Here is a 26,902-nt window from a genome sequence, read left to right as displayed (position 1 = left end):
ACTAGGGTGACCTATCAGAACCATTCCACAGGGCCAGTTCTGAAAGTCTATCTAAACACTTGCTCTGCATGTTTTCTTTCATTGCAGCAGGATTTTTATTCAGCTCTGGTTTGTGTTCCTTTGTGGGTCATACACACCAGAAGTGTCCTGTTCAACGTCCCGATACAAATATTGAACTGAGAACAGGGCCCGAACTGCCTAACCTAGGTTGCTCCTGCACTTCTAGTGACATCATAGAGAGGACTGGGTAGCCATCGTTTATCAGCTACAAGCACTGCATCACCTACCTACTTGCTTCCCCTGGCCACCAGAGTTCCCACCTCCATTTAACTCAGACAAACTCAAATGTCTCCATCATAGTTTCATTCAGTACTACAGATTCACACTTGTGTCTGCAACCACAGCCCCATGAGTCTTTTCTTCCAGACAAAACTCCTAAACAGCGCTGACCAAAGGATTGTAATTGTAATTGTTTATTTGTAAAGCGCTTCTACACAAGTGAAGTGCTTCAAAGTGTTTCATGGCGGGAAGGGAACAAGGAGTACAGTCATTGTTAGGCCTTGAAGTTTCCGAATGATCTAACAAAAAATAACTAGCTTACTAGGCCTGAGGCATTTCTACTAGTGCAAGTGTGCTGACAGGAAGTGCGAGGGATGGGAGTGGGCAAGTACGCCTCGTCCAGCAGGGGCCAGGGTTAAGTGCATAGAAGTTTCCACTCTCATTGAACGTATTCCGAGTGCAGTAGTGTGAGCAGAGTGCAGAGGGCCGGAGGCAAGTGCAGGACAGGTGGGGGAGCCTGGGACCTGTGAGGCTCTGGAGGTGCAACAGGTGACCAGTCAGCGAAACTGAGCAAGTTCGGGAGGAGGGACACCGGAGAGAAGAGAAAGGAGGTAGCAAGGGAGAGGGAGAGAGAAAGAAGAGAAGAAGAGGAAAGTCTTGAGGAGTTTCCGGAACTTAAGGAGGTCCGGCTCAAGACAGAGAGAGGCAGGGAGGCTGTTCTAGAAGGAGGCACCTGGATAGGGGAGAAGATCAGGAGGAAGATACACCACCGTGCAACCAGAGCTGAAAAAGATACGAGTGGATTAACCAGAGCATGGGAATATCAATCGTCATATCAATGTACAATGCGTATCAATACATGACTGAGGTCAACACAGTCAAGCAAAGGTTGCTATGGGAGCTTCTATGTGCATCAATTTGCAAGCTGTGTTCCTTTAGGCAGTGTTACCATAAATTGAACCAGATAGGTGCATTGTGGTCAATATGTACAATGCTCTAAACCCGGCCTGCATACAAGTTAACACCCCGCTAGACTCACACACAGTCTGTCTCTCTCTCAGAACATACAACCACCCCTCCCCCCAACCCCCATGCCACTGGCTATCACAAAGACCAGTGCTGGCCATTAAAGAAGAGAATAGTTCGTTCAAATGGGTAAAACCAATGACACTTGTCTCATTGGCAACAGTGATTGGCTAACTCTCAACATGAGCTGGCCACTGAAATGTAGATCACTTATACTGGCACTCTTTCATTGAGCTGCATGAGATGTTGGTTGGCATGGTCTAGTATTTAAGGAGGGGGTAGAGTCACACTGCAAAATAAGGGCATCTCCCTAGAGCCAACAAGTAAAGACTTGTGAGGAAACCGGCACAGGCACACACGCACACTCCACTTGGTGCTTCATCTGCTGCCTTGGACTTTCTATCTTGAAATAGGAAATTCTTTTGGCCACGAGTTTGCACTTAGGTACCATCATGAACAGAGCAGCTCATGTGACCCCAAAAATGTTTCTTTGTCATTAGATGGTTGAAGTCAAATAATGGGTAGCAGAGTCATGCTTCCGATATTGTAATAGCAGCCAGGATACTGCAATGGTCTTATTCTTTAGCACACTACTCTGCAGTTATCACTATATTTTTAATTTATTTCTGGACATACCTTTTCATCAGCCTCATTTTTCTCTTGTCCCTCCACAAGCCGTTGTGCATTCCCTCGCCTCTCGGTTACCTTCAGCCCAACACCATCCAGTTCATTGAGCAGGACAGAAAGTACCCTCTCCTGCACACCGTGGCTTGTCTGCCCAATGGCCCGAGAACCCAGAATAGAATCAATCTCATCAAGGAACACAATCGCTGGAGTGCTCGCTCTGGCTTGCCGAAAAACCTGGTAACAAATACATGAAAATTAAATAGTAAAAACACTGCAATTTTAACATGTTGCTCAGTCAGCTCAAACAATCCTTAATATAACTTTGAAATTTGGAACCTAATGGAGATCACAACCAAAGCCAGCCTAACGGTGGATCTCTTTAAATCTCAGCTCACCTACAGCCCAAATAGGGAGCTTCCTACACACGCTTCCCGATCCAACCTACATGGCCCCACAACCGCCCCCAGTGCCACATTTGGTATATTTGTGCAGTGTTCCCTTTTGATTGAAGCACATACTCCCCTAGATTAATATTTACATTTGATTTTGTCATGGGTCTATGTCACACTTTGTTCACACCCTCATAAATGGGCTCACTATGTGTTCTCAACTTTACGCTATTATCCAGGGAAGCAATTTAGGGAATTTAACACTGCCTAGAGAAATACAAGGTATGGTTTAGGACAACTCCTGCTAACAGATTGACATTTGACTGCAAATTGGTAGTAGAGCTCTAGAAATCACACATTAATCAAGTCTAAAAAAAAAGGCATTTAAAGGGATGACTAAACTGAGGATAGTTTTCGATATATAGCTAAATTTGTTTTTAACACTTTACCTTTCTGTAACTGGTGCATTTGTGAACATCTGATTCACTGATACGAATAATGAGCGTTATTGCCCAGAATGTGGAAATATTGATTAGACCATGCCGCTATAGCTTATTTAGATTCAAAAGTTGTCAAAAACAGTGTGGAAAAAGCAACAAGTAACACAAAGTGATGTGCAGCTTGGAAAGAGTAATTGCAGATGGCCACCAAGTAACACTTAATTCTTTGGATTAGGCATGTTCAAGTGCTAAAGAATTGCATTAAAAAAGTTCTAAAGAACATACAGTATACAATATGTTGAAATTGGTGTTTATTACATATTTATAGTATGCTCCTTCCAGGTTGAATAATGCTAATCATCCGTATTCCACTAAAGCAACATGTGTAATTCATGGTTTGTGTTTAATCCCTTCTAATGGATAAATTATATCCTACAATACCGTATGTTGAAATTGGCATTTGTTGCCATGGTCACTGCAAGAAGCATCACACAACCGGAAATGAGCCTCATCTAAATAGGCAACAAATGGCAATTTCCACATACTGTATATTTCAACAGTCAACTGAACATTGATATTGAATACTGTGAGATAGGTATCAAGAGAGATGAGAGAAAACAGACATACAGTTCTAAACAACACTTTATTAATGATCAGGATGGTATAACGCCAAACTTGCCCTACACTAAAGTGTGATTTTCCCAAACTAAAGAAACTAAGGAACGTCTGTGTCTATAAATCCAAAACAAGAGTGTCAAAACCTATGCTTGTCCTCAAATTCAAACATGGTGTGAGAATCTCATCAGCCAACTATAAGTGTTCAAAAGTAAAGGGTAAGCTACTTTCAGCTTGAGTTCTCCTTGGGTTTTCTATCTCAAGTTCAATAGGGATCCAATAGAAGTTCACTTCAATAGTGTTTAGTCAAGGGCACTGTTGAGCAGCCAACGCATGCAGACGTGAGTTTCTGCTGCTCCGACGGGGCTGGTGCAATACTAAGTAAAAATCCCGTTTGCGGCTTGGTTTTCCCAGTAATTTTATAACGCTGCGTCTGCGGAACTCCTCCACTACATCTTCCAGGAAAACCAGAGAAAATCGGAGGAGCAGAGCCCAGGATCAGGCAGACTCCACGAAACACAAAGAGGCCACCCACCATCTTGGCGTGCTGGCAGGAAGCAGGCGAAAGGCGCCAAATAGCGGAGACGGACCCGGGACCCAGAGCTGACCTGCAGTGGTAGGCAGTCGTGGCGGCCAGACACGGAAGAGGGACGAAACCCAAAGGGTAGTCCGACCCTGTGGAACACATTGCCGTGTGTGCCAGCGCACTCAGAAGCAACCCAGGCTGTTGTTGGCCCTGGAAGAGGCTGGTGAGACCTGCAAACAAACCCGCAGAGGGAACCACTGGTCAACCCCTGCCATCGGAGCCATAAACCCGGAAAAGGAGCGGTCCAGCACGAACTTGGCCCTGTGGTGGTGAGTGAAGCGCGCCCTGATAGAGCAGAGGGGGATAATGTGGGCACACAGTGACCGCTTGTTAGGGAGAATTCTCAGAAACGTGCAAATTCCCTTCTACCCCCAGGTCTTTTGCTGGACTGAAGGACTTTTAATTTTTTTATCCTGAAGAAAGGGAGAACTTTTTTCCACTCGCTCATAATTTTTATTTGATTTGAATACTGTTTCTTTTGGTTCTGGAGTCTGACAAACTCCATAGGCATCATCTTTTTACATTGTGACACACATCACCCTTCAGTGCAGTGCCACAGAGAAATCCTTTGGATTTCTGCTTAGGTTTAAATACCTTCTCTTGGATAACTACTGTTTCCAAGAGTAGTAAAGTGAAATTGACTTTACTTACATTTTCGTCTTTATAGACCCAGCACACACTATCTTACGATAGGGTGCTGGAGAGGTTACTTAGTATCCCCTTTGTCTAATTTCTTGTGTAATATTTTTATGTTACCCTTTCTACAATTAATGGCTTGTGGCAGTGGTTTACTTTTTCCTACTATTGTGTGTTTTTACCGCAGGCTGCATTCGCAGTTGCAGTACAGCAACCATGGGTGCCCATTTTGTCAAAATGCCCCCGGTCTTTTTTTGCCATTTCTTGTTGGAAAGGTCCTTCTTGAGATTTACTCTGTGCACCAAACCAGGTTTGGTCCCTTTGTTCGTTTTATCTTTGGTGGGGTTCACTGGTGAAACCCGCGTCTGGCTCCAGCGTGTCTGGCAGGGCAGGCAGCGAGGGAGGTTCCTGAAGCTCCCTGTGTTTAGTCTCCTTGGTTACAGGAATGCACCCAAAGGTGATTGGCTGGATGGCTGTCCTTAGAGGACAGCCACCCCGCTGTGTGAGTGACTGCTAGGCTTCGAATGAATGGGAGAGACTTGCACAAAAGATGAGGTCTTTTGCAAGGAAGGCACAGTCCACCACTGGACGAAGGAACAGAAGAAAGAAACTGGAATAGACGCTTGCTGCAACTCCTGGACCATTGGTTTGCCCGGTGAAGTCCTGCTGCAGTGCTGAAGTTCCTATTTAAACATCGACTAGAGAAACCCGGAAAGGATGACTTCTTCCCTTGGTTTGGTGGGACCAATCGACCCCAAGATCGACTGAAACCCTGCTCTCCGCTGGCTGTACTTCCATTGCTGCTGCAGGAACTGAGTGCCAGGGGACAGGAAAACCAGAATCGAATGCATCGTTTTTAAGCCGGACCCGAGCTCCAGGAAAATCCTCTGGACTCCCTCGAAGCAGAGCGGACCAAGCCTGAGCCACCTCAACAGAGTGCTGGACCCCAGTAGCAAGGAAAGTCCACAAAGTGTCCAAGAACCGCAGTGGTGCTATTCGCAAGAAGCTCAATCCATGAAGTGCCGCTGATCTGAATTGCGCCCTTTGCTGCCGCTGACCTTCGAATCGTACAGCAGGAAGCCCCAGACGTCCTCCCTCTTGTCTCCACGACTGAGTCCCAGGAACAACAGGATCTGCAGGAACTACAACAGGAACAGAAGCTAGCTGGAACCATTTCTTAAGAACTAAGGTAATGTGAACTAAGGGGTACTTACCTCTTGTTTGTGTAGCTTGCTTGCTCTCAGTTGAGACTTGCATTGGCTGCCCTTTGCAGAGTTTCTTGCAGCTTTGCCCTTCACAGGCCTCCCAGCTTGTGGCCCAACAGTGATTTCTTTTTCAACAAAACTCTCTAAAATTGTGCAAGACTTTTACCTACCTTCAAAAGTGCCTCAGCTCCCCTAGACTTTGCTCAAGTGACATTGGCTTTCCTGGCTCCCTGAAGACTCTTCCTGACCTCTGACTGTGTTTTAACTATCCCTCCAAAAAGTCATACATACCTTACTTGTATAGTTGGGAAAGGGTTAATATACCTTGTATTGGGGGGTGGGGGGTTCAAAAGTGATTACCTGTTTGAGAAACGTGTTAACCATTGTTTCCTTCCCTAACCTTTTCCTTTTTGCCACAACTTCAGTATTATCATTTAAGTGTGAAAAGTGATATATAAATGTCCACAGTGTCCTAGCAATTGAAGTCACCTCAGGGTGCAGGAATATCTGTGTGCCATTCCAAAAGGGTATCTACTTACTTTATTGAACTGAAGAAGTGTATTTTGAAGTAGTGTAGATCGATTGTTGCCAATTGCTCCTTTCTAAAGAAGGCTTATTTTAAAACTGACTGTTAAATTAATAAAGTATTACTTAATCAAGAAACCTTGAGTTTAAGTGTTATTTGGATACTTGTCACTGTGAAACTGTATGTTGCAACCCTACAGCTCACACCGACGCCTCTTGAGATAAGCCTGGCTGCTCAGCCACTCTACCAACTTTTGTAGTACAGACTTATATCAAAGGTTGGGTTACCTATTGCCAAGAGGACCAGGCTGGTGTAGTCATACAATCTTGTCTAACACTGGTGGCAGCAGTGGGAGCTATTGTAGAGTTGGTACACTGAGTAGTTTGCTTTGCTTGTGTTCAACTAAACGCTCACAAGGCTAAGCTCCATCAGAACAGCAATTGTAACATGTCAGGAAGCCCTAATCATTTTATCAGTAGATCAACTGAAAGAAATGTGTAAAGTCAGGAACCTTGCTGTGAAAGGAAACAAAAATGAGTTGATTACAAGGTTGTCGAATCACCAAAGTTTGGGTAGTAGGCCTACAATATCTACTAAATCACTAAATGTGGAAATTGATAATGAGGATGATAGTTCAGAGTCTAAGTCTAATGTCTTAGAAGAGTCATAGGAGGTAGAGGAGTCCCAGGATAGGAGCCCTTCTTTGCCACAGCCTGCCCTTTTGCCTCAAACCATGTCGACTGGGACCCCACAAGGTCCAACACCGGGTCCAGAATATGTGTCTCTTGAAACAATGAGACATGAATTGGAATTTAAAAAAAGGTTGAAATCTCTAACTGAAGCCAAGCATCGGGACATCAAGCTCTGGGAAATGGAAATGCAGCATGCTCTTGAAATGAAAAGATTGTCTCTTAAAAATGCTTCCCTCCCAGAGTCCTCTATGTCTTCCAGTCCCAAGAGGCCTCACCTGCCTAAAGAAGCCGCGAGTATGTATGATGTGAAACTTGATATTTTGGAATGGTTGGGTGCCTTTGAATACAATCATGGGATTCAGGGTCCCACAGGGACTGAGCAGATTCCCTGGTTTTTATCTAGTCTCCCCGAGGTTGCAACTGATGCTGTAATGCAGGTGGGTGAACTTGAAAGACAGGAGTATGACAATGTGAAGCTGGCCTTGAAAGCCAGATTTGGGAAAACTCCTTCCTGGTACCTTAAGAGGTTTAGGACCCTCAAAAAGACCGATGGTAGCCCTTGGGCTACCTGGGTGTGTGAATGTTTGAAAAACTTAGATGGTTGGGTTAAGGGTTACAGAGTGAACACCTTTGAAGGAATGAGAAATCTGTTTTGTTAGAATCTATTGTTGCTGCCTGCTCTCCTGAGCTGAGACAGCACTTGGCCGACTCAAATGAGATTGATCCCAAAAAGTTAGCTAAGGCTGCTGACTTGTGGGTTGCCAACAGGGCCACTCAAGGATTCTGGGGCCAGTCACAAAAAGGATGAGGGGAAGCAGGACAAGAAAGATGGAAAGGAGAATTCTAATTCCAACCACCCAAAAGAGGGCCACAACCAGTAAAAGGGTAACACCATGGGAACCCAGGTCAGTCTAGTGAAACCTCTGGTGCTAAACCAGATGAAGGTCAGCAGAAGCCCCCATCTCAAAGAGCATTTGGTAAAATGTATGCTTGTGGGTCAACTGACCATTTGGAAGGGGATCCAAGATGCAAGGGTAAACCTTAAGGGCTCCACACTGCCTCCTTAGCCTTCATCCCTGAGGGAGAAGTTCATATGGCAAGTTGTAACTTTTAACTATTGGCTGAAGACCCCATTGGAGTCTCAGCCAGCGTTTCTTTAGTGTCCCTGTGTCTGTGGGAACAGCAGAATGTAGATGTGTATAACTCTATTCAAGATAACACAAAGGAATATTACAAGGACGGTGTACTTGTAAATGGACAGGAGACCCCTGCCATTAGAGACAGTGGGGCCAGCATTACATTGGTGGATGAAAGTTTCCCACTAAACTTGCTGGAGGCCCAATCCAGATGGTTCCAATACTGCCAGATCTCATCCAGTGCAATAATATGACTGAGAATACTTATCAGTGTACAAAATGAGGTGCCTGGGAGAGTCATGTTGGGAAATGACAAAGACTCTTGGTGGTGTATCAAGCACCCCCAGGCCTCCCAGTAAAAGGAAGCAGGAGCAGAGTAGATTGGCCAGAGAGGCAGCTTTAGATGACTCTCAGTGGGAAGTTACAGAAGTACCTATAACTCCCAGTCCCAGTCCCCAGGAAGGACACCCTTCGAATTCTTTTTTTTGTTTAATTTACATTTTATTGGTTTTGAAACACAAGGGTAATATGTACGAGTACATTCATCTTGTATTCACATAAGTACATCGATATTTTATTGAGATTAAACAAGAGTAATGCGGTTAACCCAAAAGGGAGAGGGGGGTTTAATTCTGTTAAGTGTTTCAAGTCCCCCCTCCCCCTTCCCAAGACGGTTTGGCGAGTTTGTCCATTTTGTTGCTGAAAACGTAGTCTGTGCTTAGCGCAAGATGGGATGTTGGTCTCAATTGGCTTGCATGTGTTCGTTCGGTGCGACAGGCCCGATTACCTCTGGGCTGTTGGATGGAGGCCGAGTCTCGGCGTCATGTTTTATTTACCGCGGTTCTGAATCTTACGCCATGGCTTGTCTTTGGCTTGGGATATAGATGTTGGCAAAGTCACACCAGGTTTCCTCGTGGAGGGCTGTCTATCCAGGCTGCCTTTACTTGCTGCAAGTAGGAGTGGGGATGCCAGTCCCTTTATTCTGATTAGTTCATATTCTTCCTCTTCCAGGCCAAATAAAAATCAGGAGGGGAGATGGTTCCCACTCGATGCCGTCTATTTCTTTGATCCATCCGAGCACTTCTTTCCAGTATATACAGACTTTGGGCCAGTCCCACCACATGTGCCAGTAGTTGGCCTCCGTACCACATTGTCTCCAGCATTTAGGGCTGTTAGTCTGGTACATTTTCAATAGTCTGTGAGGGTCGCACTGCCATCTATGAAGTAGTTTTATAGTGTGTAGTTTGTATTGCGCAGCGATGGATATTCGGGACCGAGTTTTGCAGATTGTGTCCCATGCCTGTTGATCGAATTCTCTGTTGAAGTCCTTTTCCCATTTCTCTTTGAGGCGGTGGTTCAAATTTTGGTCTTTGGTGATCAAGGCGCTGTACATGCGCGCAATCAGGCCTTTGTTCGTGGAGGTTGTGTCGAGGATTTTCTCGAACGGAGTGAGTTCTCTCTGTATCTTGGTTTTCCACTCCCGTTTGGTTAGGACTCCCTTCAAGCGAAGATAAAGGAAAATCGGGAATGGGTGCAGTTGGAGGGCGTCTTCCAGGTCTGTGATTGATATGAATATGAATTCTCTCCATAGTTGTCCAACACTTTCGAGTCCTGCATCAAACCAGGTTTGATATCTAGAGTGCTCCAGGATATCTTCTCTGACCTCTGGGGCCCAGAGGTGGCTCAAGGGGGATGGCCATGTGGTCACTCCCACCATCCCTTTTCCCTCCTTCCATACATTCCATGTGGTTCCCAGTATTGGGTGGTTGCGCAATTTATGATTCTGGGGACCCATAGCCACTCCGATAGCATCACGGGAGTCAGGTTATCATTGTCCAGCTGGACCCACTGCAGGTCTTTCCTGTCTCTGAGGTAGGGGATGAGGACTCAACTGTGCGGCTTGATAATATCGTTTGATGTCGGGGAGGCCTACCCCTCCTTGATCTTTGGCTAATATGAGAGTTTCGTAGGGTATTCTGGGCTTCTTTCCTTCCCACAAGAATCCAGTTATTGCCCTTTTCACCTGTTTGAAAAAGTAATCTGGCACTGTCACAGGAAGTACTTGGAAGGGGTATAGGAAGCGTGGGAGACTAACCATCTTAATGGCATTCAGGCGTCCCATCCAGGAGATCGTGAGGCGTTGCCATTTCGCCAGGTCCACTTTGAAGGCGGCGAGAAGTTGGGGGAAGTTGGCCTTGTATATATCGGCGATGTCTCTCATCAAGTTGACACCCAGGTATCGGAGTGTGGGACCTCCAATGGTGATGCCAAGTTGTTTGAATTCCGCTCTTTGGCTGGTGGTAGGTTCATGTAACGGGAAGAGGATTGATTTAGTTCTATTGATTGATTTTGACACCCTTTTAATTCTAAGCCAAAGAAAGAGACAAAGGGGAAACCCAACGTCTCAGGAAGGAACAATGGTGCCACACCTGTTCAAAGGACAAGGACATCCCCGAGAGGACAGTCCAAGGTCACACCTGTGACCCCTCCACCAGCTGAAGCCAAGTGGGAGGATCAACCAGAAATTGGGGAATCAGCTACTGGTGAAACAGAGCTGGAAGAAGCCCTTCCCTATGTTGGAGATCTGCATCCTAAAGGCCTTCCTGAGCTGCAGACTTTGCTTGCAGAAGATGGACCCTCTAGGGCAGACTTCAGCAGAGGCCAAAGAGAGTGTCCTACTCTTGAAGGACTTCGCCAACAGGCAGCTTCCCAGCTGGAAAGGCAAGAGCCAGGGAAGTACAGGCTGTACTGGGAGGATGGCCTTTACAGTGAGCGTATTGAGTCTACTCCAGGGTACTACAGAAGACTTGAAGTGCCTCAGGTGGTGAGACCCCCCGTTTCTACAGTTAGCCCATGAGATTCCTCTGGCTGGTCACTTAACTTTTAAGAAAACCAGGGAGAGTATTTCTCTGCATTTCTACTGGCCCAAGATGGGGACTGATTTATATCAATTCTGTAGAAGCGGTCACACTTGTCAGACTTCTGGCAAGAGTGGATCCAAGAATGTGGCACCCTCGGTGTCTCTCCCAGTGGTGGGAGTTCCTTTTGAGAGGGTAGGGATTGGCATTGTTGGTCCCGTAGACCCTCCCACATCTTCATGTAACCAATTTATATTGGTAGTGGTAAACCATGCTACCAGGTATCCTGAAGCCATACCTACCTAAGGAGGTCATCTCAGAAAGGGGGACTAATTTTATGTCCCACTACATGCAGAACATGTGGAAATACTGTGGCGTGACCTACAAGTTCTCAACAGCCTACCATCCCCAAACCAATTTGGTGGAGAGGTTCAACAGAACTATGAAGAGCATGATTGGTGCTTTAGAGGGACCCCTTAGAGGAAAGTGGGACCTTCTAATGCCATGCCTTCTCTTTGCTGATTATAGAGAAGTCCCTCAGGAAGGGGTTGATTTCAGCCCCTTTGAGCGGCTCTATAGTCATCCGGTTAGAGGTCCATTGGCCATAATCAAGGAAGGGTTGGAGAGTGCTCCTTCCTTCAAGCCAGTGAGTCTCACTGACTATGTGCTAGGTCTCCGAAGGAGAATGGCACAAATGATGGCAGAAGCTTCTGATAACATGAAAGCAGGTCAGGCTCTGGTTAAACATTGGCATGACCCAGAAGGCCAACATGGTGGAGTTTACTCCAGACCGGTTTTTTCTAGTTATGGCACCTACAAGGCAGAGGGCCTTACAGGACAAATGGATTGTACCCTTCAAGGTTGTGGGAAAACTTGGAGGTCAATTACTTAGTGGACTTGGGCAATCCCAAGGCACACATTAACCGCCTAAAGGCATATGTATGCAGATCAGAACTAGGAGCTTTGCTCTTAGCATCTGATCAAGAAGAGGAGGAAAGTGAGCCTCTACCTGGTCTCCTCAGGGGACAGCCTTTAGATGGGAAAATAGGAGTTAAGCTCTCTTCTGATCTGATTGTGTAACAAAAGGAGGAGTGCAAAGTTCTGTTGAATCAGTTTCACTGACCCCAGGCTTGACCCCTTGGGGCCAGCATGATATACTCACTGGTGACTGTCTCCCTGTTACAGAATGTCAGACCATATAAGAACTCACATAAAGGAAGAGGTCAAGAAGATGCTTGATCTTGGGGCAATGGATCCTGCCTTTGGCACTAGTACAACTGGACTAGCCCATGGACTTGTAGGTGGCTCTAAGGAGTTGAGATTCTGTATGGTTTATAGAGCTCTTAATGCAGTCACCACATCTGATGCCCATCCTTTACCTAGAACAGATTAGCTGGTGGACAAACCTGGTTCAGCTAAGTTCCTTAGTACATTTGACCTAACATCAGGCTATTGGCAATTAGCTTTGACAGACTATGCCAAGGAGATAACTGAATCCCAGGAAGCCTCTGCCAGCTTAAGGTTATGACTTTTGGACTAAAGAATGCACCTGCTACATTCCAGAGGATTCGTGAATCAAGTTCTTAATGGGATGGAGGACTTCTGCATGGCATACTTGGATGACATTGCAGTGTTCAGCTCCCCTCGAGAAGAGCGTCTTTACCACCTTGGATATGTTTTGCAGGCTCTTGAACAGGACTATCTGACCCTAAAAGCAAGCCAATGTCAAATTGGTCAGAGTAAAGTGGTCTACCTTGGGCATGAGGTAGGAGGAGGTAAAATAAGGCCATTGCGTAGCACGGTAGAAGCTGTACAAGACTGGGCCACCCCTACTACTCAAACCCAAGTGAGAGCCTTCCTAGGTCTCACTGGTTACTATAGGAACTTCATTGAGAACTATGGGACCATAGCTTCTCCATTGAATGTGATCTCCTCACCCAAATTCCCCAAGAAGGTCAGGTGGAATGAGGAGTGCACGCAAACATTTGAAGGACTTAAGAAAGCCCTTTGTCAAGTTCCAGTCTTTAGAGCTCCTGACTATAACCACTCCTTTATTGTACAAACTGATTCTTCAAATACAGGAATAGGTGCAATTTTGAGTTAGCTGGATGAGAAAGGCAGGGAACACCAAATCTGCTTCATCAGTAGGAAACTGAAGGACCGTGAGACAAGGGGGGCAACTATTGAACATTAATGTTTTGCCATTGTGTGGTCTTTGAAGAAGTTTAGACCATACTTGTATGGATCTACTTTTGTAATTCAAACAGACCACCAACCATTGAGATGGTTAATGCAGATGAAGGGGGGCAATCCTAAATTGTTAAGATGGTCAATCAGCCTCCAGGGGTTGGATTTCACCATAGAACGGTCACGACCCTCGCCCAAAACCCCCTCTGGCAAACCCATTGGCCAGGTGGAGTTAGGACTCGGGCCTCTAGAGCCTGGCATCCTCTTCAAAAGCTCTCATGGGGCCAGTCCTGGCGCCAGGCTCATACACCATGAAAAACAATGTGCTTGGGAACTACTTTATTGTATTGTCAGCCAACATGGAGGCATCCACATAGCTTGGTTCCTAAGAACCAAGCTATGCGGTCTAGTGTTTTGGGTGTGGTAGCCTAGGGACTACTTTACCTGGACCATTTTGTTGGGGCTATTAAAACCACACCAGAGCAAGACAACACGCTTCGCATTACTTTGCAGCTTGCAATGTGATGCTCACCGTGTCCAGCTATTCCCTCGAACCTCGGAGAAGCAGAACCTGCAAGGAGACAAAAGGAACATCATTAGCAGCAGCATCTTACCTGCAGTGTTCATCTTTAAACACTCGCAGCTACTGAGAACAGCTTCCTCGAATCTGCACGCCTCCTGGACAGAACGACCTGAAAGAGGAAGATAGAGGCAACATTAAAGAAAGCAGCAGAGACATTTACAAATTACGAACTGCTCAAAAAGCTTACCTGGCTGGTCGCCTCTCGGCTGGCACCACTACGGACATTCCACTCGCGCTGAAGAACACCGCGACCTACAAGGAAGGAAAACACAGGTTAGCAAAGGCAAGACTTTGCATAGCGCTTACTTACTGCATCATAGCGCTCTTAATGCGCCATAATTTACCAGCGGGGCTCAACCAAGCCAGTTCTCAGCACTGAAGCTCCACATACCCAAGGGAGAAACATTTTAAACAAAGAAAGGCATGCAAGATAGCAACAAAACTAAAGAACAGCAATAAGACCTACCTGAACAATATCAAACGGGCCGGCGTCAGTGAAGTAACTCAGGACGGAGAGCACGCCTAATTCTACCAGCAGGTGAGGAGAGGGTGCCAGAGGGACTGAAATCATACGGGGGGGGGGTGGATGGAGGATACTTACCCCAGACGGTCAGTCTTGAACACAGTCTAACTGTATTTTCAGGCAGAACCTTCCCCACAGACCACATCAGGGCAAAGCTGAGAAGCATACCAGCGAGTAACCCGGCTGGGTGGCGTCCCTGTGGATACCAGGTGAGCGTAACAAGAACACAATCAGGGTGTATTCACCAAAATACTGATGGTCTCTCCAGAAAGTATGACCGACTGGATTAGGAGATTCATCCAGGAGTGGATTAAATCCTCCTGTCCCTTAGTTTTGGGGGAGGGGGGGGGTGAGTGTTAGGGAGAATTCTCAGAAATGTGCTAATTCCCTTCTACCTTAGAGACCCCCAGCTCTTTTGTTGGACTTTAGGACTTTTAATTTTTATCCTGAAGAGAGTGAGACCTTTTTCCTCACTCTCTTGTGCATTTTTATTTGATTTGAACACGGTTTCTTTTGGTTTTGGAGTCTGACAAACTCCATAGGCATCATCCTTTTATACTGTGACACCCAGCACCTTCAGGGCAGTGCCACAGAGAAATCCTTTGGATTTCTGCTAAGGTTTAAATACCTTGTCTTGGATAACTACGGTTTCCAAGAGTAGTAAAGTGAAAATGACTTTACTTACATTTTCCTCTTTATAGACCCAGCACACACTATCTTACAATAGGGTACTGGAGGGGTTACTTTTAGTATCCCCTTTGACTAACTTCTCATGTACATTTTTATGTTACCATTTCTACAATTAATGGCTGGAAAGGCAGGACAGGTGCAAGGGACACGTATGGGCCATATAGGACGCCGGGGGAGGGATGCTAAAGGAAGATTCGGATATCGCTAGGGCATTCACTACCTTTTATAAGACCACTACTCCCTCCAGCAGCTAGCAATCGAGAAAGACGGATCAAATATCCTCGACTCGATAACGATCCCCCTCCTCTCGGAACAGGACACACTGGATCTCGAGGCCAAAATCACAGAAGAGGAGGAGTAGGTGGCGGCAGCAGCACTGTCCCAGCTCCAATACGGCAAGCCCCAGGACCCAACAGTTTTCAGATGGAAACCTGGAAACGACTGGGTGAACCGGTGATGGGGCATATGCACCGTATCTTCATACAAAATAGAATGAATGGGCAACTCCCCCCAGACCTCAGGAAGGCATGTATTGTGGTGATCCTTAAACCTGGGAAACCACAAGAGCTCTGTGCCTCCTACACGCCAATATTGCTAGTTAATGGAGAGACCATGGTCGTGGCATGGGTCTTAGCCACTTACCATCTCGCTTTATGCAGACGATTTCCTTATCTATACGAGTAATCCTGAGACCTCCTGCCCTGTGGTGACACGTATCCTCACAGAATAGCAGATGTTCTGTGGACTTTTAAGGTGAACAAACAAAAGACAGCCATGTTTCTTCTTCAGGGGAGAGATGGGGCGATCCCTAGACTGTGCCCATACTCGATCTTGGTCTCTGGCTTCGAATATTTAGGCATCCGAATAGGCCCAGACCCGGGCGACTTCCTACGCCTCAACTTGCAACCGGTGATAGATAGATTCTCGGCCGATGTGGTCCACTGGCAATCCCTCCCACTAACACTGATGGATAAGATGGCCCTCTTTTAATGCGGACGCTCCAGAGATTTCTCAATATCCTCCAGAACACTTCCCGCCACAAAGAGATCTTTACATCCATTGATGGCATCCTCCGGGGGCTACTCTGGGCGGTGGGGGGTGAACAACCCTGCATTGCTCTCAAAACCCTGTAGCGCTAATTTTGGAAGAGGGGGGGGGGGGGGAATTGGTCTGCCCCGTCTCTGCACCCATTACTGGACGACATAGTTGGGGTTGGTGAACAACTTGCTCCATGGTGACCCTTGGCTCCCACACATGGGAGGGGGGGGGGGGGTAAAGGAGAATGGGACTAAATACACTCATGCACGTACTGTACGGAAACGGGAGGGGGACTGCAGAACTCCCAGAGATGACGCAATACATTTGTCAAACCTGGGTAGAAGGTCATCACCACATAGGCTGGAATGGGAGACGAACACTGGATCAGCCCCTCTGGAACAATTGGCATATTCCCACGGTCCTGAAAATTGGTCACTTTGTGTACTGGGAGGTACAAGGGATTCCCACCCTTGTGGACATAGTACAGGAGGGGCATCTTCTGGCATGTGGGGCTCTGCAGGAGAAGTTTAAGCTGCCCAAAGGACTACTACAGACACCTGCAATTAGCGCATTGCATTGGCTCCGGAAATGCTCCCCCCGGAGGATAACATTCTCCCAGAACGAATTCCAACTAAGGTCACCTCCACACTACACCAGGTTCTCACGGCTTTCAGGGCGCAGGAGTTGTCCTGGCAAAAATAAATGGGAGAGGGACGTGGGTACACTGGAGTCCGAGGAGTGGGTGGAGGCACTCATGTTCCCACAGGATATTGGAAGATGCCAGGCTTTGCTTAATCCAGGACAAAATACTGCATCAGGAATATTACTCCCGCACAGCAATGGCACAGTGGGGGGTAGTGGACAGCGAGGTGTGCCTGAGATGCGGGAGGGCATAAGGTTCCTTCTTCCACGTGGTGTGGAGCTGAATTAATTCAGGATTTTTGGCAGAGGTGCATCCGTAGGATATCTGGGGTGTTTGGGGTCTTGAGTTCCGCAGGACCAGAAACTGGCGATACTGGGAATCTGGGGGGGGGGGGGGGGGGTGAGGAGGTGGAATTCACCAGACATGATAATACTTTTCTTGCTGTGGTACTGGGGCTGGGGAAGAGGCTCACAGCTGCAACATGGGGTTCTACGGAAAGATGAAGCCTCAGCTGCTGGCCCAATGAGATCGCCAGATGTGCGTCCATTGAAAAGCTAATACAGAATGCCAGGGGTTGCCCCGGGAAGTTCCAGAAAGTCTGGGGGAGGTGGAGGAGAACTGTGTGAGAATTGAACAATGTACTGCCCTAGTGGGTCAACGTCGCTCCACGCATTGAAGTAACTGCAGCCTGGCGCTATCCTCTCCCTGCTGACCTGAGCTATTTATGCATTCTATGTATTGACTGATACAATTGATACGCTGTAACCAAGCTCTAGTGCCCATATTGTTTCTTATGTGGTTTTACTGAAAATAATAAGCTGATTTTATTTTTTTTTTAAATAGTGTTTGGTCAAGTTCTGAAATGACCTTCTCCAAGCTCAAGTTTACCACAGTTCACATAAAGAGGCGGTCTTGGGATTCCCTTCCCCAAGAGTGCCAATGTAGCACAGGTCACACAACACTGAGGTCCTGGGACTCCCTTCACCAAGAGTTCAAATGTAGCACAGTTCACACACGGTATTAGCATAATTAACCTAACAATATTTGACCAAATTTCTTTCACCTTTTTTTCAGTCACATTTAATTAAATATATATATATGGGGTGGGTAAGTTTATAGATTAGGTTGAGGGAAGTGGGGTAGGGATTGCGGGGGGTCTCACCCCCACATTTTAGACAAAAAAAAAGGTCAAATAAATTCAATCAAATGTGATTAGGTCAAATGTTTTAGATCAAATAGACCCAAACCTCACACACAGCTGGTTCACCATTCAGGGGTTTCTGGTCTAGGAGCAGTTGCTAGTCAACACAGCCCACCCATCACAGGTCAGGCAACCAGCAACCCTATACTTTGTCTTAGTCTTGATTCTTGATGTTTGTAACTTTCACACTGGGAGACTTTCTGGTCTAGGCACAGTTGTCAGACCGCATGGTCAATAAATCATAGGTCTCGCAACCATACATCTCCCCACAGCTGTTGAGCCCTGGCATAGGCTCTTCTGCCTTGGGCTTCCACTTCCACACTTTTATTCCTTGTAACACTCTTTTATACCAGTTCTTGGCTTGTCATATACTTGTGCCCAATCTGTTCATATTGCGTTTTACTGTCAGGGAGCCATGTGATATAGCTATTTGGCTTAAGAGTGTTCATTCATCATTCAGCACATCGTCGATTATTTAAACAGCAGCTTTCTTTCATTTCGATATTCAATAGATGCAGTATTTACTTGTGCTCGCTCAAATAGCAACTTTCTTTCAGTTCCATATTCAATGGATGCAACATTTACTTGTGTTCGTGGACCGTTACTTATTTGCGGTCACTTAGGTGCGCTTTGGTATCCCCAGTGTCTCGACACTTGCTGGTTTGTTGAAGCTCCTCTCAGTGCCTCGCCCCGAACGGGAAACAAACCACCAGGTTGCTGGGTACGTTGCAGCATACACACCGACTTCTGTGCTCTGCTCCACCTCTGGTGAATGGCAGCACCTGCTGCCCGCCTTCCAATAAGAGGAAACCCAGTCCTGCAAAGTACCTCAAGCAGGTCACCCGGGATCATGCCGGCTTCTCGGCTTCCTGGTCCTGTCCCAACACGGCGGATTCTCTCCTCTCTCTCGCTCTCCTTCCTCCTCCTCCTCCTATACGATCTTGGGCTCCACCTTTTATACTATATCATTCTTAACAGGCTACAGGTGAAGTCGGTAAGACTCAATTGCCTGGCTTTGTATCAGCCTGTTAGTGTGACACGCCTGATCTTCATGAATGGATGGTTCCAGGTCCCTCTTCTTCATCCCAGTACTAGAATGGTGTTTGCAATAGGAAGTGTGGATTACTCTTAGTTGCCTCTTCCTCTTCTCAGTACTTGGTGAAAAACTACAGGGAAAAATGGAATAAGATTGACAATATCCCATGAAGACGGAGGGAGGGTCAGGAAGGACAGTGAAGGGGGATACCATGTCTCGCCTTCAGGTACCCTCTCTCCAATCCTCAAGGACCCTCCACCCAGGTGATCCTCCCTCGCTTGTCCACCCCCAGGGGGGTGGGATCCAAATGTAATGGCCCTTCCATGGCCACCTGAACAGAAGATCCCTTGGAGTAGTTGTGAGAGTACCTTCAGGTTTCTCACAATACTCATTCTGACATAATGAATGCTTTATGTTGGTTCTTGATTGATACTATGTTTAATGGTTATCGCATCACTAAGTACACATTTGGTTCAATCCATTTAGTCAACTTAAACTACTTTAAATAGGAATATTCAAGAAAACCCATTTTTCTTTTAAACTGAAAGACTACTTATTGATATTTTATTTCTATCGCGCTTGTACACAAGTCTTTCAGAGCGCGACAAGGTAAGGGAGGGGAACAGGGAAGAACAAAACAGTGATCTTACTAGGCCCCGTGACATTGAGAACACGCAAGTGCATGGGAGAGGGGGAGGGGAAAAGTGCATGGAAGGGGGAGAAGTGGAAAGTGCGAAGCAGAGGAGAAACAGATAAATAACAATAAATAAATAATAAAGGCAACAAACAGTGTTAGTGCAGCCAGCAATTTGCAAGTGCTAGGTTTAAGGCAGCAGACAGGGTAGGTCTGATAAAAGGAGGAAGAAAAAGGGGGGGCTGTATGGGTACAGATACAGACCCCAGTGCAAGGGGTGGCCCGGAGGCAGTGCTGGAGGGTGGCAGGGTGAGCAGGTACCTGGGCCCGGAGGACAGAGGGTGGCCAGGTGCACGGTGCCAAGAGAGAACAGATCAGCAGGGGACAGGGGGAGGGAAGGCAGAAGAAAAGAGGAAGGTCTTGAGGTGCTTCCGGAATCAGAGATGGTTCTCCTCAAGTTTTAGAGTGGCAGGGAGGCTGTTCCAGAGGGAGGCCACAGCCGGAGACAGATCTACCCCCAGCTTGTTTCTTTGAACAACGACTGACCGTGAGGGATTTAGAGGTAGAGGAGCGAAGAGCTCGAGAGGGGAGGTATTTGCGGAGGGATAGCTGAAGGTATTTCGGACTCAGGCCCCAGAAAGCCTTGTGGACAATGCAGAGGGTTTTGAATTTAATCCTTGCATACACTGGGAGCCAATGGAGAGATTTCAGAGCTGGAGAGATACGATCCCAGGGCTACTTGTTTTGCCTATTATTCATTACACATTAGCATCACTCCAAAATAGGTGTGGCATTATGTTGACTGAACATCACGTCTAACGTTACCTCGTTAGACAAGGTCTGTGGCCGAATATCATTACGTTCAGGTGCTCTCATTAGGCAGGCTGTTTGAGCACATGTCATTATGTGCCAGTGCTCAGACATGTGCATGTAGGTACAAACTTTGCTTTGGTGGCGTTTTTAGAAATATGTATTATGCCGCCACAACTGAAAGACACTTATTTACCTACCACAGGAGCAATTAATATAAACCTACACGTTCCATCTTTTCATTGCACAAGGTAAGATCAATCATTAAAATAAGCCAGCACATGCTTTTATTCATGAATACTGCATTGAACTAAAATGCTCACCCCACCATAACCATCTTCTTTTTGTAATCTCTCATTGGGCTTTTCATATAGCTCGTCAAGAGCCAAAACAAATAGAATTATGACTGCCAGTTCCTACTGAACGTAAGGATTTGGCTTCTTTCAAAAAGAGATTAACTATCCAAATACAAGCAGCTAAAAACATAAAAGTAAGCCTCAATTTACTATTGAATCTTGTAAAAGAATTTCATAAAACATACTATTTCAATTACTGATCTTCATTTATTTTTGCAGTACTATTTGACTAGAACCACTAATTAGTTCTGCCTATCATTATTACAAATGAAGCAGGGTACTAGGTAACCATTTCTTTAGCACAGCTGATCATTCACCCGTCTGATATAACCACCATATAATCTGTTAAGCCAAGGACTAACCATTTTTCTTTCTTATTTTTTGTTTATTTGTATGTAGGTTTAATTTCACTGTAACTCATTGCTTTTGTAATGTTTTGTTTTTATAATCAATAATGTAAAATTTATAGGCCAAACAATCAATCAGTCTGTTACAACTGGCTCTGAAGAAGCTCGCACCATGAGCTAAACATTTGTAGGCCAATCGTTGAGCACAACTTGATTGATCTCAATTAACATTTATGTTATATACAACAATATGAGGTCAATTGATGATCAGGTTAATCATAATCATCGCATTTGTTATATTATTTTTAGTAAATGATTTGTTCTATCAAACTTATTCAGATTCTAACCAATTCACAGGATAATTTTTTGATGTGAAGAGTTTCATTTGGAAATCAGAATAAGCAACACAGCAAATATTTAGGGAGTTGTGTAATTAGCCATCATATAAACCAGGGCATGACAACATGAGATGACTGTAACACAATTAGTTTATATTAAACAAACCTGTGCCAGAGTTTTCTCAGAATCCCCAACATATGGCGAAAAGAGATCCGCTCCACTGACCGACAGAAAGGAACAATGGCAGCTTGTAGCAGCAGCCTTCACAAGTGTAGTTTTGGCACAGCCTGGTGGTCCGTAAAGAAGAATACCCTTTGGAAGCGCGAGTCCCATCCTCACAAAAGCGTGTGGGAACTTCATGGGCCATTCGATACTCTGTTAACAGTCAAAGGAACAAGACATGATTTCAATGAACAATTGTGCTCCATTTTCACTGGTAAAATAAGCCCCTTTAAGAAGCATACAACATTGATGCTTGTGTACTATTATTAAAACTCTCAATATGCTTCCACTGAATTTATATAAAAAAAGTGGCGAGTATGGATGGTGGATTTAATTTTGGACGCTAACGGTTCACAAATGACTGCTCACATGTTCTTTGTTTCAACCGAAAACAAGCACATCATGCATTATACCACATCTTAAAGAATGTGACTGATTAAGCCTGTTACAATAGATTTGTTATGCACCCTTTTGTACAGATGAGAACATTTTTAAATAACTGTAGTCTAGTTATTCAAATTATCAATACATTAAAAGCAGAAGTTGAAAGCATAGTATATGTTTATTTAAAGCACAAAACATAATTAGAGACGCTAAGCCCAATAACTTGGAAAAAATTACCAAGTTGCTGCTCAGCAGACCACATTTTGATGCTGCAAGCGTTTTTGGAAAAATACAGGCACCATCTTTGCCCTTACATTATCTGCATAAATATGTGCAGGAGCAGAGATCTTCTCAATCTGGTATTTACCAGGACAATAGAATATCTAGTGGGCCCCACAAGTGACAAACAGTCTTTCAGAGGCTGTGAATTTCGGGGTTAAATTTATAATAAATTGAAGAGAGACTTCTCTACCTAAAATTAGGAAAACATAATATGGCCAAATCTGGTTCCCTTTGTGTTAAATGAACGGATGAAGCCATATATGGTCATTGCTTCTACCTGGCTCGAGTGGCCAGGGACCGAAGAAGCTAAAACCAGACTGGTCCGGATTTGGGAATGATGTCTGGAATTTCTGAACAGAACCCACATCTTGAAGTTTTGCCAGGAGGTAGCCTGAGAAAATGTCAATATGGTAACCATCAGTGATAGAATAGACGACAATGGTTTAAATGGATGCACCGAACTAGAAAAAAAAAGCAGAGTTTACACTCAGCTCCCAATATTCCTATTTCACCTCTGAGTTGGCTCCATTATTTTGCCTAACTCTGGGTAGGAAGCATAAAAAGACTGCCAAACCAAAAAGATTGGGAGGAAGCCTTGCTGCTGCAACTTACCAAGACCCATCTGACGTCAAACCTCTGCCTGTATGACAATGCATTACTTACCGTAAAAGCATTTCTGATGGTTGTATCTGCTTAGATTCACATGCTGTGCATAGGTCCGACATACAGTGGTCACTGCGGAGTATTGCATTTTGTTTTTCGTAGTCGAAAAGGGACGTCGACAAGGCGTGTCTGAAATACTATCCCTATAGTGACGTGCGTTGTACCCACAATCCCTCACGCGTTGAGGTCCCTCTGTTTGTATTTTTCTGCCCTGAGGGAGCCTTCTAGACGTGAGTGAGTACAGAAAAGAGAGATATAAAAGGAAGTCTATGTTCCTTCCATCCGAGCGGGGAGGAAGGGTGGGCGCATGTGAATCTAAGCAGATACAACCATCAGAAATGCTTTTACGGTAAGTAATGCATTGTCTTCTGATGTTTGTTAATCTGCTTAGAATCACATGCTGTGCATAGACTAGCGAGCAGTACCCTGAGTTGGCGGTGGGCTATGAGAAGGAACAGTAGAGAAAAGATGTCTTAATACTGCCTGACCCACCTGGGAGTCAGATCTCGAGTGTGCTTCTAGACAGTAGTGTTTTGTAAAGGTGTGCACAGAACTCCAGGTAGCCGCTTTGCAGCTGGACTCAAGGGGAACATTTGCAATGAATGCTATGGACGCCCCCGTGCCTCGAGTAGAGTGTGCTCTTGGCTTAAAGGGCAGTTCTCTCTTAGCAAGAGTATAGCAGAGAGTGATGCATTGAACAATCCATCTAGAAATAGTGGACTTTTAAACTGCATCCCCTTCTCTTCCTGCTGCCACCGAGACGAAGAACTGATTAGTCTTCCTCAGTGGTCTGGTTCTTTCCATGTAGAACATGACCGCTCTGCGCACATCTAGTGTGTGCAGAGTCCTTTCTCCCAAGTTGGAAGGATTTTGAAAGAACGTTGGCAGTTCTATAGACTGGTTTACGTGGAATTTCGAGATGAATTTCGGAGCAAACCTTGGGTGCGTGCGTAGAACCACCTTATCTCTGTGAACTAACAAAAGGGTCTAGAACAGAAAGAGCCTGTAGTTCACTTACTCTCCTGATGGAGGTGATAGCTATTAAAAAAGCAGTCTTAAGAGTGAGGTCTTTAAGAGATGCTTTGTGCATGGGTTCGAAAGGTGAGCCCATGAGTCTGGTAAGTACCACGTTAAGGTCCCATCCGGGAGCTGGGTCAGCTATCGGGGGGTGTATTCTCTTTACTCCCTCCATGAAGGCCTTTATAACAGGGATCTTCCACCACGACACCTTGAGTTGGGAAGTGGTGTATGCAGAAAGTGCCGCTAGGTGGACTTTAATGGAATTGAACACTAGACCTGAATCCAATAAGTGGGTCAGGTATAGAACAATATGTGTGGGAGAGCAGTCAATCGGGTTGATGCTTTTTCCTCTGCACCAGATGACAAATCTCTTCCACTTGCTAGAATAGCAGTGGCGAGTGTTAGGTTTTCTGGCTTCCCTGAGGATGTCCATGCATCTCTGCGGGAGCTGTAGATGTCCGAATTCTATGATCTCAGGAGCCAAGCTGCTAAGTTCATGTTCTGGGGGCATGGATGCAGAGTCCTGCCCTTGTCTTGTGACAGCATGTTGTACGGGCAGGGGAGTTTCACTGGGGGAGATAGAGACATCTCCATCAAGTGAGCGAACCATGGCTGTCGGGCCCACATTGGGGCCACCAGTATCATGGTCACTTGTTCCTGGTGCATCTTGTGCACCACCTTGTTGAGAAGGGGAGTCGGGGGAAAAGCGTAAACAAATTTCCCTGACCATTGCATCGACAGACCGTTCCCCTTGGATTGGTTCTGGGGGTACCTGGAGGCGTAACTTAGGCATTGTGAGTTCTCCAGGGTTGCGAATAGGTCTATTTCTGGGAATCCCCATTGTGTGAAGACGTCGAAGACGATGTCTTCGTGCAGTCGCCATTCGTACTCTTCGGGCAGGGGGAAATCTCTGCTGAGTTTGTCTGCCAGCAGATTGAGTTCCCCTGGTACATGTTGTGACAGTAGGAACATGTTTTGTTTGAGAGCCCACTTCCATATATTTTGGGCCAGTTTGGACAGTCCTGGAGAGTGGGTGCCCCCCTGCTTGTTGATGTAGTACATGGCTGTGGTGCTGTCTGTAAGGACCAACACAGTCTTGCCTTGTAGGTGTTCCTGGAAGGCTTTTAGCGCCTTGAACACAGCTAGTAGCTCCAGTAGATTTATGTGTTTGGATGCTATGTTCGGAGTCCACACTCCGTGAGCAGTCTGATGGGATAGGTGAGCCCCCCATCCTGTGAGGGATGCGTCTGTGGTCAGAGTGGCTTCCGCCGCGGGTGTGGCAAAGGGTTTCCCTCTTTCCAGGTTTTCCTTTGTCCACCACCGTAGCGAGAGAACCAAGGCCTGCGAGACCACCACTAGATCGTCCCATAGTCCGCTGGCCTGACACCACTGGCTGTTGAGCCACTCTTGCATAGGGCGCATGCGCAGGCGCGTGTGCGGTACCAAATAAATACACGACGCCATCATGCCTAGCAAGCGCATTGCTTTGCGTACCGTCACCTCTCGACCGGTCACATATTGAGGGATCTGAAACAGCATGTTTTGGACCCTCTCGTTGGAGGGGAAGACGAGGCCGTCCTTTGTTTGAATTAGAGCCCCTAGGAATTGTTTGATTTGGCTGGGGTCTAGGCTGGACTTCTTTTTGTTGATGGAGAAGCCCAACTGGAACAAAAGGTCTACAGACTTTTGGGTATTGGAGAAGCACGTTTCGTAAGAATCCCCTGTTATGAGCCAGTCGTCGAGGTAAGGGTAAACTGGGATGGACAACCTGCGCAGGTGGGCCGCTGCCACTGCCAGTACCTTCGTGAATACCCTTGGTGCTGATGCTATGCCGAAGGGTAGCACTCTGAACTGGTAGTGTTTGCCCTCTATCATGAACCTGAGGTATCTTCTGTGCGCTGGCAACATTAACAGTCTGATGGGATAGGTGAGCGCCGATGGGATAGGTGGCAACATTAAAATATGAAAGTATGCATCTTTCATGTCCAATGTTGTCATGTAATCTCCCTGTGATAGCAGTGGGATCACTTCCTGTAAGGTCACCATACGAAACTTCTGGGGTTTGATAAACTTGTTCGCTGGGCGCAGATCTAATACAGGGCGCATGGTTAGATCCTTTTTGGGTACAAGGAAGTACACTGAATAAATACCTTCCGTTACCTGAGATAGAGGCACGACCTCTATGGCTCCTTTTTCCAGCAGTAGTTGTACTTCTTGGAGAAGGATGGCAAGGTGTTCCGGTGTCATGCGTCGTCCCCTCGGGGGTCTGTATGTTGGGGAACTGTTGAATTCGATGCAGTATCCGTGGGCTACGGTGGAAAGTACCCAGCGGTCTGACGTTATTCCCTCCCATGCTGGAAGAAAGGATGTTATCCGGCCCCCGACCGGTGTTGCATGGGAGGGGACGCAAATCTTCGCGTCACTTGGTGTTGTTGGGGGCTTGGGAGCCTCTGCGGGTGGACCCCCGACCTCTCCCTTTGCCCCGGCGCTGGCCTCTTTGGCTGTACTGCCCACTATTGGTCTGGTAACTGGTGGCAGGGTACTGTTGCTGCTGATTCTGCTGTTGGCGTTGGCCACGAAAAAAGCGTTTGTTGCCATAGCCGCGTCTGGTAGTGGGCTTAGAGATCCGGTCAAGAGTTTTGATAGTATCAAACTCTTTTTTAGCCATCTCCAGAGCCTCATCCACCGCTTTCCCGAAGAGGTTTGAGTCTTCAACAGGTTTATTTATTAAAGACGCCTGTGTCTCCGGTTTGAACCCTGAGTTGCGCAGCCATACATGGCGTTTTAGGAGTATTCCCTGAACCAGGGAACGTCGGCTGTCCCTGCAGCATCCAGAGAGTTCTTTACAATACTCTGGTTGACCTGGGTTCCTTCGCCAATAGTTGATAGCAGGCGTGTACGTAGTGGTTCCGGCGCTTCTTCGGCGTCT

General features: G+C 46.2%; 1 protein-coding gene across 4 annotated transcripts in view; it reads right to left on the bottom strand.

Annotated features, from left to right (window-relative positions):
• The window catches only part of AFG2B (AFG2 AAA ATPase homolog B), a 275,189-nt gene that overhangs the window by 91,314 nt on the left and 156,973 nt on the right, over positions 1-26,902 (bottom strand). For all 4 annotated transcript variants that reach the window (XM_069624940.1, XM_069624941.1, XM_069624938.1 and 1 more), the window contains exons 5-6: positions 21,568-21,777; positions 1,942-2,166 (exon numbers count right to left, since the gene is read on the bottom strand). In XM_069624940.1, coding sequence (XP_069481041.1) covers positions 1,942-2,166; positions 21,568-21,777 — 435 coding nt within the window. The remainder of the gene's footprint in view (positions 1-1,941; positions 2,167-21,567; positions 21,778-26,902) is intronic.

This window comes from Ambystoma mexicanum, chromosome 11, assembly GCF_040938575.1.
Source record: "Ambystoma mexicanum isolate Mex_15411 chromosome 11, UKY_AmexF1_1, whole genome shotgun sequence".
NCBI lineage: Eukaryota > Metazoa > Chordata > Amphibia > Caudata > Ambystomatidae > Ambystoma > Ambystoma mexicanum.
This window is presented reverse-complemented; position numbering and strand designations above follow the sequence as displayed.